The sequence below is a fragment of the Arachis hypogaea genome, chromosome 9 (genome assembly GCF_003086295.3).
Source record: "Arachis hypogaea cultivar Tifrunner chromosome 9, arahy.Tifrunner.gnm2.J5K5, whole genome shotgun sequence".
Taxonomy (NCBI): Eukaryota; Viridiplantae; Streptophyta; class Magnoliopsida; order Fabales; family Fabaceae; genus Arachis; species Arachis hypogaea.
The window spans coordinates 12,064,078-12,081,551 of NC_092044.1; the positions used below are offsets into that span (position 1 = coordinate 12,064,078).

Consider the following 17,474-nt stretch of genomic DNA (forward strand, 5'->3'; position numbering starts at 1 on the left):
ATATACACCCAAGCAACAACTTAATATACATCTATAATTTTGAGCTAATTACCTGTTGCATTGATGCCAAGCGCATCACCTATTTTTTTTGGGGTTATTTGGAAAGAACCATATCCTGTCTTCAGTTTGTTCTCCCCAAGTTTGAAGTTGTTTGCAAGCTCCCTTAAGAGTTGGTGATCCACCCTCAGTGGTGGGATGTGCATCAACCCACCGAATCCAAGATCCCTCACAATCGCCTTCTTCTCCTCAGTCATGTTTCTGAACTTATCATTCAGGAGATGTGTGGCACATTTAAGGTCTTTAGTTTGGTTTCTTGCTGACATTTTCTCTGAAACTAAAAATACACCCAAAGATATCAGTAATATACACCCATATATATATGACTCAGATACACCCATTGATAACAATAAGATACATCCATTGATAACAGTAAGATACACCCATATATATGAGTCAGATACACCCAAAGATATTCGCAAGATACACCCATTGATAACAGTGAGATACACCCATAGATATTATTCAGATACACCCAAAGATGTCAAACAAGATACACCCATTGATTACAGTGAGATACACCCATAGATATTATTCAGATAAATCCATATAGATATCAGTCAGATATCACTCAACCATGCTTCAATATCAAGCCACATTACAAGGTTAAGCAGTTTACACCCCCAAATCTACGGAATAAACCCCCAAAAATCAACAAAAATAGCAGGAGAACTTAGAATAACAACATAGAACGACGTAGAACTTAGAAGAACGACGTAGAACTTAGAAGAACGACGTATAACTTAGAACAGTGTAACAAAGAAGCAAGAGTAATAGTAAACCCTAGAAGAACGACGTAGAAGAAAAGTAAAATATACAGTATTTTAATGGACTTACGTTGAGTATTCTTGGTTTGTTTTTTCTTCAGATTCTTCACAGAGAGGTTGATGGTGTTTTGATGCAGTTTTCGAACTACGATTTCTATATTTTGAAACTTGATTTTCGCTCGAAAATGAGAGGATTTCGTTGTTTTGAAAGCGCCTTGAGAAATGGAAGAAGTGGAAGAAGTGGAAGAGTCTGCCATACGTAACCGTTCGAATGTTGAGCGCGTGATTTTGACGCGCCATCTTATCTCTCTTCATGCGCGTGATTTCTGTTTGGGCTGGGCCAACTTGTTTGCTTGTAGGCTTGTATGTGTAGCAGGCCCGAACGAATAAACTCACTAACCTTTGATGTAAATAAAAATATTTAAATGCAACTGGGTCTGTTCATGTTGTATGGAGTAGGAGTGTTTATGGATTGGATAAAATTGGATTTGTTCTAATTCAGACTCGGCCTTAAATATACATTAAGTCTATTTTTTAAATCCTAATCCGACTCTATATCCGATAAAACTTAAATATTTTCGGTCCATAATTATACCGGGTCTAAACCAGGTGAAAATTAGGTATTTAAAGCTTTAACAATAATTTATAAAGAAACTTATTTATGATGCACTTATTTATAAAGAAGAAACTTGTTACCAAAAAGTTAATATCCATAATTAAATTTGAATTTGTCCATAAATTCTAATTTGATGCTTCTTTTATCTATTTTCTAATTCAATAAGTGTAATTAAAAATAAAACAATAAGCTTATAATTAATATAACATAATATTAAAATTAATTTAAAACATATATATCTTTTTTAGTTCCTTTAAGATGCACATAAACCGAGTGAAACCAAATTCGTCTTGATCTGGATCCGACCCAAAATAATGACCGAGTCTATTATTTAGATCCTTACCCGACCTTAAATCCAATAAAATTACACTTAACTCCTAAAATATTCTAAACTAAACCAAATTTTCGAATCGAGTTAGATCATAAAACACCCGAAGTATTAAATGCCTTGGAATTTAATAGAGTACACATACATTGCAAATCATTATCCTTCAAATTCATAAGTTTCATACCAAGGAATTATTGGTGAAAGAGGACAAGGGTTAGTACCTATATCTGGAAAGAAAATACAGAATAAATTTTGTAACTCAGCAAATCAACAATATATTTATAACTCATAGATCATATGAGCGAGAAATAATATAAAAATTATATTTTATTTAAAAATAATAACTAATAACAGATAAGTGAATTAATATGGAATCTCAATCTAAAAATCAAATTAAACAATATGAAATTGAGTGCAACTCTACCTCTAAGTATAGCACCACTCATATTAACTAAAGTCTGAGTTAGATGTATTTAGATCAATGTCTTCATTGTCATTAGTTAACTACAATGTTTTAGTCTCAATTTTTCGAACTAATTCAAAATATATTAATTACAAGTATAGCATACCATTTAATCTTTTAAATATACATAAAATCAAATCAAACCAATTAATATTTTCATCCTCAAATCTATTTTCAAATCATAAAAAATTTCAACACATTTAACTTATGATGCACGGACACTGATACAGACACAGGATACGACACGATACGAAATACGCCGACACATGAATTTTAAAATCTTATAAGATACGGGACACGCATATATATAAAATATAAAGTATTTTTTAGATAAATCATAATGATATTTTGATATTTTATTGATATTAAAATATAAATTATTTTTTTAATTATTTTTAATATCTTATTTTAATTATATCAAGTATTTAAAATATTTTTTGTTTTAATAAATAATAATATATATTATATCTAAATTTATTTCAAGAATATATATTTAGAATAAGACTAGACACGCTGACACGTGATGGTATTTAGGTGTGTCCAAACGTGTCTAGAAAAAAAATTTTATTTTTTATTAAGACATGGTTAGACACAACAAACACACGTGTCGGACGAGTATCGGTGAGTGTCATGTTCGAAATGTATCTAACACAGAAACACAGTAATTCAACAAAGTGTCCATGCTTCATAGCATTTAACAATTTCAGAATATGTATACGGCTACCAACCAATATTTAGTTTTTCAAAATGCATATAAACTTGAAAAAAAATCAAATATTCTAAAGTTAAGTAAGCTTAATACCAATTTCATAAGGAAAAGTATAAAGAGCCAATGGAATATTTGTACAATGTGTACAATAGAGGTTTATGGAGTATTAGATATATAACCATTAGTATTACCTTTTTCCATCCGCTGAAGCTTTTGGGATGAGTGGTATCATGACATGGTATTAAATCAATTTAAGCTTTTGGGAAGATGTTTATTATCCATAGTACTCGGATGGTTATTCTAGTTGTATGGGGGTGTTCATTTTATAACTCAATAGCTCATTGTACACATTGTACAAATAATTCATTGTCTTCCTAGCGGATCCATTTCATAAATATAATTGGAAATTCACAATAGTGTAAACCAAAACAAATTTAAAGACATCAATAAGACAGAATAGAGCAGAAATGATGAAGCAAATGTAAAACAAAGCAATTTTGATGCAAGTTTAGTAGCCGAGTTAGCAACTAACGCTGATAGCAAAGGCCAACAACAACTAAATACTTGTAGAAGAAAGAAAAATTAAAATAGATGCAGAATTAAAGCACAGTTCAGGTAAGCATTTAGAGACAACGACTTAACTAAAGATGATGACAACATGAAAATGACAGTGCAAGATGATTATCAATAGCTTTCTTCTTTCCTCACCCAAATGATGCTTGCAAAAATGAGAGAAAAATGATGGAATCAGAAAAAGAAAGAGCTTTAAATATTTAAATCAAAAACCTTTGTTTACACGTTTTAACAAGCAAGAGACAAGAGCCCGACACACACGTTAGGAAAATCGCTGCATATGAGAAGACACACATGTTCTCCAATTGACACCTTACCCCCTAAGAAAAGTGTCATTGTTACATCCTCAACATTCACAAAGCATCACATGGCAAGTGCAACAAGCCAAGAACCCTAGTGAATAACCCCATACTGGAATATGGTATTTGAAACTCGTATGAACGATACTACCTCTTAAGTAGGAGGGATGTTACGACCCAGCTCTCAAAATGGAGCTAAGGATAGCGGCCAACAGACCATTAAATAAAATTTCGATTCACGACGAATTAGTTCTTAATTTGTTGAGTTGAAAAAGGGATAACTACTGAAATCGTCCCTAACATCTTGGGTCAAAATTAAAATCGTCCCCGACCTTTTTTTGTTATTAAAATCATCCTCAACGTTACAAAACATTATAAAATCGTCCTTTTCCACTTCAATTTTATTTTTGTTTACCATATTATCCTTTATTATTAATAAAAATAATTAAAAATAATATTAAAAAATTAAAACAAACCCCACCCCCCCCCCCCGAACCCCCTCCCCTCCCACCCCTCAACCCTCCCCCCTCCGCCCTCCCCCCGCCTCACCCTCCCGTAACCCCCTCAACCCACTCCTTCACCCCCACCCCTCAACCCTCACCCCTCCCTCCCTCCCGTAACTCCCTCACTCACCCTCCCGTAACCCCTTCAGCCCACTCCCTCACCCATCACCCCTCATCCCTCACCCATCACCCCACTCCCGACTCCCTTCACTCCCTCACCCCCTCACCCTCTCACCCTCCCATAACCAAATTTAGCAAAAACTCAGCAACAACAATAATCAAAACTCAGCAATAATTCACAAATTCAGCAACAACAATAATCAAAACTCAGCAAAACTCAACAATAAGCAATAATCAAAACTCAGCAACAATTCACAAAAAATTCAAAAATTCTACCACAAAAATCTAGTTCAAAAAAGAAGAAGAAGAAGAACAGTGGCGGATCACAGGCGGCAGGGCGGCGGTGCAGCGGTGGCGGCGGCAGCGAAGATCGGCGGCGTCCATGAAGACCGGTGGCGGTGGCGGGGACCCTTCTCCTTCTCCTTCCCCCTCTTCTTCCCGAAACCCCCTCCTTCCTTCGCGTTCCCTTCCCCCTTTTTCTGAGGAGCAGAGCGGCGGCGGCAGCGAAGAGCGGCGGCGGTAATGAAGACCGGTGGCGGCGGCGAGGAGAGAAGAAGAAGAAGAAGAAGAAGAAGAAGAAGAAGAAGAAGAAGAAGAAGAAGGTGGTGGTGGTGGTGCGGTGTGGTAGGGCGGCAAGGCGGCGGGCGGCGTCACCTCCAATGATCTCCTCATGGAAGACCCCCTCACTGACGATCCGAAAGAATGTGGAAGAAGGAAGTTGAAACTTGGAAAGAAGGGTCAGGCCTGAGAGTTTGGTTAGATCTGAAGGAAGGTAAAATTTTGGGGGTGAAGGGGAGGAGGGAGGAGAGAGACCGAAGAGGTTAGGAGTGAGGTGGGGTGGGGTTTTCTTTTTTTTAATATTATTTTTATTTTTGTTTTAAGGATAAAATTGTCAAAGTATTATTATTTTTTGTAAAAATGATAATTTTATAACGTTTTGTAATATTAAGGATGATTTTAATAATAAAAAAAGATCGAAGACGATTTTAATTTTCATCTTAGACCTTCAGTACTTATCTCGTTGAAAAATAATGTGGACAAAAAAAAAATAGACCTAAGGATAACGACTGGCCTAAGCACTACCCTCTTGGGAGAATGCTGACCAAAAAGGCCAAATTTGAGCAAAATCATAGCCAAATCTTGCATTGCCTAAATCTAACACGGATCGAGCTAGGATCCTTGCTAAATTTTTTGCCATTTACTATAAATAAAACGCACAGAATCTGTCACAAGTAAGCAATCCTACCAAATTCCTTACTTCTTGAATTTTTATTAACTTAGATTTTAGAGTTTTTTTTTTTATAAAAATCCCGATAATCTTTTTATATTTAGATCGTCATTGATCAGAAGTCTACTTCTCTACCATGAGCTAACCAACCTTGGAATCCAGAGTTAGCACTTATTGGCACAATTCATAACATACCAAGAGCAGAATGACTCGGATTTTGGGGTTAAATATTTTCTTTTTAAATTTTATAGATCTTATTAACACCAATTAAATTATGTGTAGACAAAAAAAATTAATTATCAAATTAATTATTTATTTATATAAAATATATATTAAAAATTTATAAAATATCTTTATATATATAATTAATTATTAAATCAATTAGACATATAAAATCTATTTTATAATATAACATATATTCATTAAAAATACAAAAAATTAGCATATATATATATATATATATATATATATATATATAGTTAATTTAATAGTTAATTCAGTATACAGAAAAGTCGTTTGTTTTTGTACAAGACTTTACTGGTACAGAATTGGAGTTGAAAGAAGGATTAGAATTTGCTGACTTTGGTGATGATGCAATTTGACCTTGGGAACAGCAGGGTGATACTTATAAAAATATTTCAACCCTCAAGTTGGAATAAATTTAAAAGATATAGGTGAGGGTTAGAAATGTGTAAGGTAACCTGTGACTTCTTTTATAGAATTTATGCTATTATCTTATTTTATTTTATTAATTAAAATAAAAGAAATATTTGAATTTAAAAGTGTGAATTGTAATAAAAGTCTGGACCTAAAAAACTGAATTGTTATGCGACCGTTTAATTTAGTCTAATTTGAAACAGTATTAACTCGATTAATTACTTCTAACTCTATAAATAATGTGGTTGTAACAAAAAATTTGAAATTCCTATTCATTATATATGTTTTAAATTTTATTTTTTATAACAAAATTCTTTAATTTATTTGTATCTTGACATGTTCTACATTATTATTATTGTAAATCTTTTAACCGTCAGTGTCATGCCAGATTTTTTTTTTTTGAAAGAAAAATGTAATTGACAGCTATGCAAAATGTTTGCAGATTATATTTAATTTTTATAGCATGGATCAGCATGTTCTAGCTAGTGTCTATGCATACCATTGGCCAACGGACATAAAAATTAAGTAGAGGTTAATTATTGTATGAAAAGTAATAGATCGATATCCTGTGTTAATAATTAATAAATTACATTATATTTTTTTTTAGTTTTTTTTTTAACTCTACAGGTTAAAGATTAATTCATCGTAAATCTTAATTCTATTTAAGAGTCTGTCACTGACCAACACTTACTTAAACAAACGAATAATCTGATCACTTGACCAATCCAAATTGATTAAATTACATTAGATTCTAATAGTTTGACTTTTGACATTGTCCAGAGATCAAAGTACGAACCCAGTATATCTTATACGTAGTTAAGTTGGTAATAGCTGTGGAGTTTACATGTGCTTATTAAGGTAATAATGGAGTAATTTAATTTTCTTGAACATTTATTTTTTATAATTGAATAGATGCAACTACAACAAACATTTTTTTACTAGAATATTAAATCTAGAACAAACAAATCAAAACACCACCCTCTTAATAATTATATAAACAGACAAATTTGTCTTTGTTGTCACAATTTAACCAGCTTAATAATTAATATTTTCTATTAGATGGAGTTGATAATGTCTATAGTTATGGTGGGTATATAAATATTGTTAAAATTAAAATTATATTTTTTATATTTTAATCATATTTTTTATTTTTTAAATTAAAAAATATAGTTAAACAATAAAAACTATTTTTTAATTTTAATAATACTGTTAAGATACCGTAATCACTATAATTACTATACCACAAACATCATAATATGTATAAGAGAAGAAATAATTTTTGTATATATCTCTGAGGTATATTTTTTATTTTTGATATTTAAAATAATGGATAAAAAAAGAATTTTTTTTTATATCATGAAAAGTAGGAGTAGCAAAATGAGTCGAACTCGCCGGATCGCCCCGCCGAACTCGCTAAAAAAGACGTATTGGATTACGATTTGAAACTTACCAAATAAAAAAACGCTAAATTTGCGGGTTTTAGAGGGGCGGAGTGGACCGACCCGACAGGTCAAAGGTTTTTTTTTATTAAATAAAAGAGTGATTACTATTACAAAATTAATAATTATATAATTTTCAAACACTTTTTTATTTTTCTTTTAGTTATTAATTTTATTTTATAATTTTGTATATATACTCAAATTATATGATTTATTTTTTAAAATAAAGATAGTTTTATTGACAAATATTATTTTGAACAATTTTATTGAAGTTAAAAATAAAAAAATAGTAAAAGAATTATATTATAATTTGACTATTTTTATTTGTGTTTATTTTTAATTATTATTTTTTATTAATTTTAATGAATTTTATTAAAAAAAACAGAGTCAAGTGGACTAACCTACTGGCCTGCCAATTCGCCATAAAATAAACGGGACATGTTAGCATTTTGAACCCACCCCAGTTGGCAGAACGAGCTGATCCGCCCCATTTTATGATGCGAGCCTAGGCGGGACGAGACGAGTTGGAGCAGGTCGGCCCGCTTTGCCATCCCTAAAAGTTTATAAATGAAATAATAGATACAAAAAGTAGCTCGAATATATAATTTTATTTTGTAAGAATAATAATTAAAAAAATTTGAATATAATTACAAATTAAAGCATCCAGTCAAAAAAAAAATTTAATGATATCCAAAATTCAAAATAACCAATGAAATTGTGAGAGAAAGACATGCGTCTTTTATATTACTTTGTGAAATTATTTTTCTTCCAAGAAGTAAATTTTCTCACTTCTAAATTAATAGTGTCGCCATTATATTATTCTTTGTACATAGTATATTTTTAACAAAATTTCATTAGATTAAAATGACATTATCCTCTTTTTAATTTTACTCGTTTGCTGCAACATATATACCGAGCCAACTTATTATATATTACGTATCATCATCTTTTATTTAATGTGTTGAACTTATTATTGTGACATAGCACTATAATGAAAGAATTCAAGAAAGTGTGAACTCCAATTATTAGAATTTTTCCAACTATAAAACCAAACTGTAATGATAGAGAAGTAATAATTTAATGTTATCTTATTTAATTTAATACCATTCGTAATTATATATTATTACATATAATACTATACATTTATTCTAATAATACTTAATGAATACATATTCATTTCATTTAATATTAAACTATATATATTATCTTCCAAACAATGTTTTAAACCGAATGTTAGAATTTTCCTTTCCTGGCCCCGCTTGTGTATGCACTCCATGTTACAAATCTTCACACATGCATTAAATTAAACTATATCTAGCTAATACTTATAAGCTACCCAGTAAAAACTATTTCTAATACAAAATTATTAAAGTTAATTAAATGCTAGACGCGGTTTGTTTTCTCTATATATACACCAATGTCGCATAGAGATATATGCATCAATCATTCACCAAAACCTGCGCCATTATCGGGCAAGAGAAAGAAGGATTACTAATCAACCATGCTTTCCACAACTTATAATAATAGTTTCTTTCTACTTACTATCATTATTCTCTTGGTGCTATCTTTTGTTTCTCCTTCAAATGCTCAATTGAGTTCAACCTTCTACTCTAAAACATGTCCCAAAGTATCATCCATTGTTAGGAATGTTATTAAGCAAGCTCGGAAATCTGATCCACGTATTACCGCAAGCCTCACTAGGCTCCACTTTCATGATTGCTTTGTCAATGTAGGTAAATTCTATAATTTTTTAAGTTAAACCATAGTATACATGTCTCTTTCTATTAACTTAAGTTCTAAAAAAATGTAATTTTATGACACTTCACATTTTTTTTCCAAAGTTAAGAGTGAGATTCGAATTCACGATCTTTGAGTGAGTATAAAGAGATTATACTATTTGAAATATAGTTCGTTGGCCAATTCACACTTTTTTAACTTCTTTAATTTTATTTTATATATATTATATTATATTATATATTTATATTATATTGTTTGTCCCGACAAAACTTAAAATATTTAGTTTTGGTCTTACCATTAATTTGTCTTCATTGAATACTATTGTCATGTTAAAACAAAAAAAAAAAATTGTATATTAGTTATTAGACTAACAACAATGTTATTTAATAATACTTTTTTGTTGTGACAGGGATGTGATGCGTCGCTGTTGCTAGACGTGGGTGGCAACATAACACAGAGCGAGAAAACTGCAGGTCCTAACAACAATTCCGCCAGGGGCTTTAATGTAATTGACAACATTAAAGCCGCTCTTAATTCATCATGCCCTGGTGTTGTGTCTTGCGCTGATATTCTTGCCCTTGCAGCCGAAGCTTCAGTTTCCTTGGTAAATTATATTAAGTATTAACTTGCTACAAATCATATTATTTTATTATATATAAGACCAAAAAAAATTTATCTTTTACACATGTATGTATAAGAATGAAATAGGATAAGTTTTTTCTTCTTCATATACTGTCAGAGTTTTACAAAAATAACTACGTGGAAAATTTGGTAGGAGAAAGGTCCTTCTTGGAAGGTACTACTTGGAAGAAGGGATGGTCTAACTGCGAACAAAACTGGAGCCAATACCCTTCTTCCTACTCCATTTGAGACTCTAGCACAGATCACAGCCAAATTCAGTGCAGTTAATCTGAACATAACGGACCTCGTTGCATTATCTGGTAACCAGCTATATCTATTATAATAACTGAATTAAATGCATGTGATCTGATCCCTTACTAGTAAAATATTTACAAAATATGCTTAATTAATTAAATTTATCATTCAATGACATAACTAGCCACATAATTGATTCTAGAGTAATCACTCTTTCTCTTTCATGTTAAAGTTACTTTGAACTTAGAGAAATAGTAGAATTTATTGTTTTTTATTATCAGTTAGTTATTAATTCATTTTTTTAGTTTAATAATTTAATAACTTACTTTATTTTATATTTTAAACATTAATGACCAATGAGTTCTGCTAGGGAGTTAATGGAATATTTTATAATTTAGAGTTCTGACACTATGTCATGATATCACTCGTCCTAAAATCTTAAGCTAATAGAAAAATGTAACACTAATGGTTATATCTTTGATACTGAATCAGACATCTCTAAACCTCTATTGTACCCATTGTACAAATATTTCATTGATTCCCTATACTTCTTCGTGACGAATTGATGACTAAACATAGTAAATTCTGATAAAAGTTTGGAATTTGATTAGGTGCACACACATTCGGACGTGCCCAATGCCAATTCTTCTCTCAAAGGCTCTACAACTTCAGTGGCACAGGCAATCCTGATCCAACATTGAACACTACCTATTTAACAACTCTACAACAGAGTTGTCCACAAAACGGAAATGGTTCGACTTTGAACAACTTGGATCCTTCCTCCCCCAACACATTCGACAAAAACTACTTCACGAACCTTCTCAACAACCGGGGTCTTCTTCAAACAGACCAAGAACTCTTCTCCACCAACGGATCTTCAACAATTTCAATTGTCAGAAACTTTGCTAACAATAAAAAAGCCTTCTTCCAAGCATTTGCACAGGCAATGATCAAGATGGGGAATATTAGCCCCTTGACGGGGACGCAAGGTGAAATCAGAGCCGATTGTAAGAAAGTTAACGGAAGTTGAGGCAACCAAAGAACAAATTATCGCATGTTCTTAAAATATTAAAAGTTCACACTTCCATTTTTTTTTTGGTGACAGTTCACACTTCCATTTAACCAAATTAGGAGTTTCTTAATTACTACTTAAAAGCATAATAAGCTGTCTTCTTTGGTTGTCAGGAGTGACATGAATTTGTCTTTGGGTAAAAATAATATTTAAAAATTATTAAATAATAATTTAATTAAATATATCAAATAATTTAATGTTTCAGATTTTGTATTCAACGATTGATTTCTTAATTATGAATGTGATTTATTTATTCTATGAATGATCTTAATTATTATATATACAAGTGTAATTACTCGTATCATGCACGTGAGAAGATTGAAATTATAATTTTAAATTATTTTTTTTAAAATTAATTTGAATTATAATAATTTGATTAATAAAAAAAGTAACATGTTATGCATTGTTTGTTTTTTTTCTAATTCAGTGTTAATTGGATTAATTTTAAAATAGTTATTAATCGGTTTTAATAGTGTACTTTTTTCAATAAATCACACATATATACTGAATGTGATAATAAATAATATAGTAATAATAATTAAATCCACCAACAAATATATTAGTTATATTATCACACTATTAAACAAATTAAATATAAAGACTATTAACACTTATAAATCTATAAAATCACACTTTCTTTTATTCGTGGGAGGGTTTACTTGTAAAATAAACTTAATATAAACAAAAAATATTTATAAAATGGACCTAGCATCACTTGAAAGAATCATGGAAAATAATTAACTTATCTTATCATCCATGAAAACCATTTCTATGTAAGTCGTCTTGTTCTTGTCAAATTTTTATGGGACTTTCCATAACCTTATAATTCTTGCCTTTATTTTTTAAACTTTTTCATTACATAATCTACTGTACCATAAATAACACTGTTGATAGAATCGTAATTAGTAACCCTTAGGTATGAAAAATAATAAATAGAAGAAAATTTATGTCTGAGATATGAATTTTCTAGATGATAAATTAAATAATTGTAACAATTCACTATAACTCTCTCTCTCTCTCTCTCTCTCTCTCTCTCTCTCTCTCTCTCTCTCTCTCTCTCTCTCTCTCTCTCTCTCTCTCTCTCTCTATATATATATATATATATATATATATATATATATACTAATTATACACGGTAATAATTAGCAAATATCTTCAACGGAGATACTTACTACAATTAGGTGAAATTTATTTCATCAATTTTATTTACCTTTATAATTAATTCAATAGAGATACTTACTCAATATATATGTTATCTACATTAATTATATGCTAATATTTTTAGAAAAGAGCTAAAAGAGGAGATATATAAATATATATAATATCATTACTATATAGGAAGTAGGCCTGTCAAACAGGCTAGTCCGGTCCATTTAGGCTCGGCCCATTAAGCCAGTGGGCTAAATGGGCTGGCCCGTTTAAGCCCACTTTATTCGGAGGCCAGAATTTTAATTTTTAGCTTGGACCGCTTATGGTCAGTCCGATGGGTTAAACGGGCCAACTCGTTTATCATTTAATTTTATTTTTTGAAAAATATTTTGACAAAAAATACCACTTTTAGGTCAAAAACCTTTAAAGATAATTTTTTTTAGTTGATAGGTCTGATTTTCAGGTCAAATCGAGAGAAATATCAACTAAAAGTACTGATTTTTTTGAAAAAAAATGTAAAAAAAATAAATGGGCCACCCATTTAGCACACAGGCTAGCCCGTTTAGCCCGAAATTTAAACGGGCTTAATTTTAAAGGCAAAATCCGCCCATTTAAATGGATAAACGGATTGGTCCGATGAGTTTAGCCCATTTTGACGATCCTAATAGGAAGCATACATAAATTGATACATTTTTTTATTATATTATACAACTTAAAATTGTAATGTCATGTTATTATTAATTCTAGATACTTGCTATAATTATATCAAATTTAATTATGACTATAAATAAATAAAATAGATAACATTCAATATTATTTTTTTCTTTTTACATTCAATATTTACTGTAAATATAAAAAGTAAGATAATTAATGAAAAAATATGAACAGAAAATAAAATATATTAATTAAAATTCAATTTGTTATCTAATTAATCTTGTGTCCATACGATAAAACTTTATGAAAATATTATGAATCACAAACTTTTTTTATTCTACAAAAAAAAAATACTATACGTAACTTTTAGTCGTACAAAAATAATTATAAGAATTAATTATTGATGTTGATATTAATCACAATTAATTATTGATATCCTATTTTTTTAAAATATATTTTACCTTTTTTAAAATATAATGCATGTACCATGTAGATCTTATTATTATTATTATTATTATTATTATTATTATTATTATTATTATTATTATTATTATTATTATTATTATTATCCACTAATTGATATCAAATTAAATAGGTCACTATTAATATGTACATCAACTATCTTCTAATAAAATCAATTATCTTCTAATAAAATTATTATACTTAAATGCGAATTAGAACTATATCAATTGATATAATTAGAATGATTAAAAATATCGATAATTGATACGTAATTTAATAACGCATTGAATATTGATTTGATATCATTATAATAAGATATTTTTTAAATTAATATAATCATGCATTATTTATGAGTTAATTGTAATATAATTAGAATAAATTTATTTGAGAGAAAAAAAGTTCATGCGTAATTTTCATAAATTATAATAATTTTTTTATTTATGTATACGTATATATTATATAATTTTGTTAAATAATTATATATATATATATGTGTATATCACGATAGTTTTTTTAATATATATACATATACATAAATAATTTTATATATATACATAAATAAAAAATATATGAATTATATTTTGTTAAACTCCATGTTACCGGTTATTAAAAATATTTAAATCACATATATTAATTATTTTTTATTATAATTATTTCGTTATATATATATGATTATTTTTTATTCTACAATTGTGCAATATTTATTATTTTTTATATCCATATATATTCCTCAATCCCGACCTTATTCATATGCATATTAACAGTTTTTTTTGATAGTGATGTTTTAATTTTTTATTTTTCTTTTTTTCACGTATCTTTTCCTTTTTTTAAAATAGTGATGTTTTAATATATATGTTTTTTTAAATATATTTTTTTAATAATTACATTACTAGTATGAAATATAAAATAAGAAAAAAGGTGATACATGTATCCAAAAAAGAAAATAAACTTAAAAAATCAGAAAAAAAATTATATTAAAAAATATAAAAATAATATATTCAAAAAGAATAGTCATAATATATAAATTTAGTCAATAATTTAAATTTCTATAAAACTAATTTAATCAAATACCAATATTAGAAATAAATTACTTAAACAATATTTAATCTATTTTAGTCCTTAGACACCAATAGATTAAAGTTATTCTCGTAACGACAACCAACTGAAATAACATCATAAGTTCGAACATTTAGAATTCGTGCAAATTCAGACCATTTCCTTGTTCTTTGAAAATCTTCTGTATCCTGATAGAGTTGAAAACATATTAATCAACTTCTATAAAAATATTACAAAAAATTTAAATTATCTTTAAATAAAATAAGGATACCCTTAAAAATTATTAATCAAAATAAACAAAAAAATTAATATAAAATAAAATTATATAATAAATTAATATAATAAATTAAAATATCAACCAATAAAAATTAGCATATTAGAGAGAATAAATTACATGTTATTTTAGAAATGGTTGGATAAAATTTACCATATATTAATTGTGAATCATAAAAAAAGACAATATATATGAATTGAAGTATACATGATAAAATAAACTATTACAAAATAAAATTATAGTAAAATTATTTATAAACAACATAAAAATGACACATCGTTTTTGTTAATTAGAAGTTAAAAAAAATATGTGCCTAATAATAAACAATTAAAATGAACAAAAATTTAAAAAAATAAAATGTATAAATAAAGATAAAATAAAAAAATTAAATAAATTACAAAAATTGTATCCTAAACACGAGAGAGAAGTGAGAGAGAGGGGGAGAGAAGGAGGGATAGAAGAAGATAAATAAAGATAAAAGAAATAAAAATAAAATAAATTATAAAAATTATACCCTAAATATGAGAGAGAGCACGTGGAAGGGAGGGAGGGAGGAATGAAGAGAGGGAGATAAATAAAGATAAAAGAAACAAAAATTAAATAAATTACAAAAATTATACTCTAAACATGAGAGAAAAGGAAATAGGGAGAGAGAAAAGAGAGAAAATGAGGAAAAAATATTTAATCTTATATAAATAGATGGTATTGAGAAAAATAAACTAACTAAATTAATTCATATATTTTGTTATCATATTTATTATTTATGAAATAATTTGATATTTACTCCAATCAAATCAAATAATTAATATAATTAATCAAATTAATTAATTGATATAATTAATTATAATCAATTAATTTATATAAATTATAATAAATGGTGAGATTTGAATGTCTAATCAAATTAATTAATTATAATTGATTTGCTTTGACGAATTAAATGAAATAGATTTGAAAACATCTCAAGAGCATGCCATATCAGTTCCATCATTAAATGCAAAAATTCTATTTTTATATAATAGAATAGAATAAATAGATAAAGATATTTTCTTAAATTAGTATAATTATACATTATTCATTAAATATTTATTAAAATATTGTAATGTAATTATAATAAAAATATTTTTATAAAATAAATTTATTTAGAAAAATATAAATTGATTATTAATGGCCGGTGCCATTATCATATAATTATCATATTATATTATTATTATCATTATTATTATCAATATAATTAAAATAATTAAAAATATTTTCAATTGATAATTGATAAGTAGTTTAATAATGTATTAAATATTAATTTCATATAACTATAATAAAGATATTTTCTTAAATTAGTATAATTATGTATTATTGCTTAAATGCTAATTATTGTATAATTATAATAAAGATATTTTTATAAAATAAATTTAAAAGAAAAAATAGTGTATTAATTTTGGCAGAAAAATAGATTCGTGAGGAATCGACACCTCACTTTCATTAGTTGGAAGAAAACCCAATTTTAGTATATATATATATATATATATATATATATATATATATATAAACTAATTACAAATGGTATGAATTTTTAATGCAGATACTAATTGCTACTAATAGAAAAAAATTATATAAATAGAAATTATATAATTTCAATCAATTTCGTATAACAAAACAATGGTTAACAAAAAGTATGGAATCTTTTTTTGATATACGTATTATGCCATACGGATAAATTATACGAGTTATTTTATAACTTCATATATATATATATATATATATATATATATATATATATATATATATATAACAAAGCAGTTTAATATTATATTTTTTCTACATTAATTATATGCCAAAATTTTGAAAAAAGAGATAAAAGTAGAGATATATAAATAAGTATAATATTATTGCTATATATGAAGCAGTTTTATATTACTATAATTATATCAAATTTAATTATAACTGTAAATAAATAAAATAGAAAACAATCGATACTAATTTTTTTCTTTTTATAGTCAAAATTTACTGTAAATATAAAAAATAAAATCACTAATAATTAGAAATTTGAGTAGAAAATAAAACTCCATAAGCTAAATTCAATTTGTTAACTAATTAATTTTATGTCCATATAATAATAATAATAATAATAATAATAATAATAATAATAATAATATTAATATTATTATTATTATTATTATTATTATTATTATTATTATTATTATTATTATTATTATTATTATATTGACTAAAACTGTGAATACATACTAATAAAATTATTACATACGAATGAGAATTAGAATTTTATCAATTATATCAATTATATAAATTATTATTATTATTATTATTATTATTATTATTATTATTATTATTATTATTATTATTATTATTATTGAGTAATGATGATAATTCATGTGATAATGAATATTACCTATAAAACATCTAAAATTAAATAATATTCA

The 17,474-nt window shown here is 27.3% G+C and overlaps 1 protein-coding gene across 1 annotated transcript; it reads left to right on the forward strand.

Annotated features, from left to right (window-relative positions):
* Window positions 1-9,195: 9,195 nt before the first annotated feature.
* Window positions 9,196-11,607, forward strand: LOC112710403 (peroxidase A2-like). Its single transcript, XM_025762601.3, has 4 exons — window positions 9,196-9,488; window positions 9,906-10,100; window positions 10,272-10,437; window positions 10,984-11,607. Exons 1-4 carry the CDS (start codon window positions 9,261-9,263, stop codon window positions 11,400-11,402), a joined length of 1,008 nt encoding a protein of 335 aa, XP_025618386.1. The 5' UTR covers window positions 9,196-9,260; the 3' UTR covers window positions 11,403-11,607.
* Window positions 11,608-17,474: the final 5,867 nt, after the last annotated feature.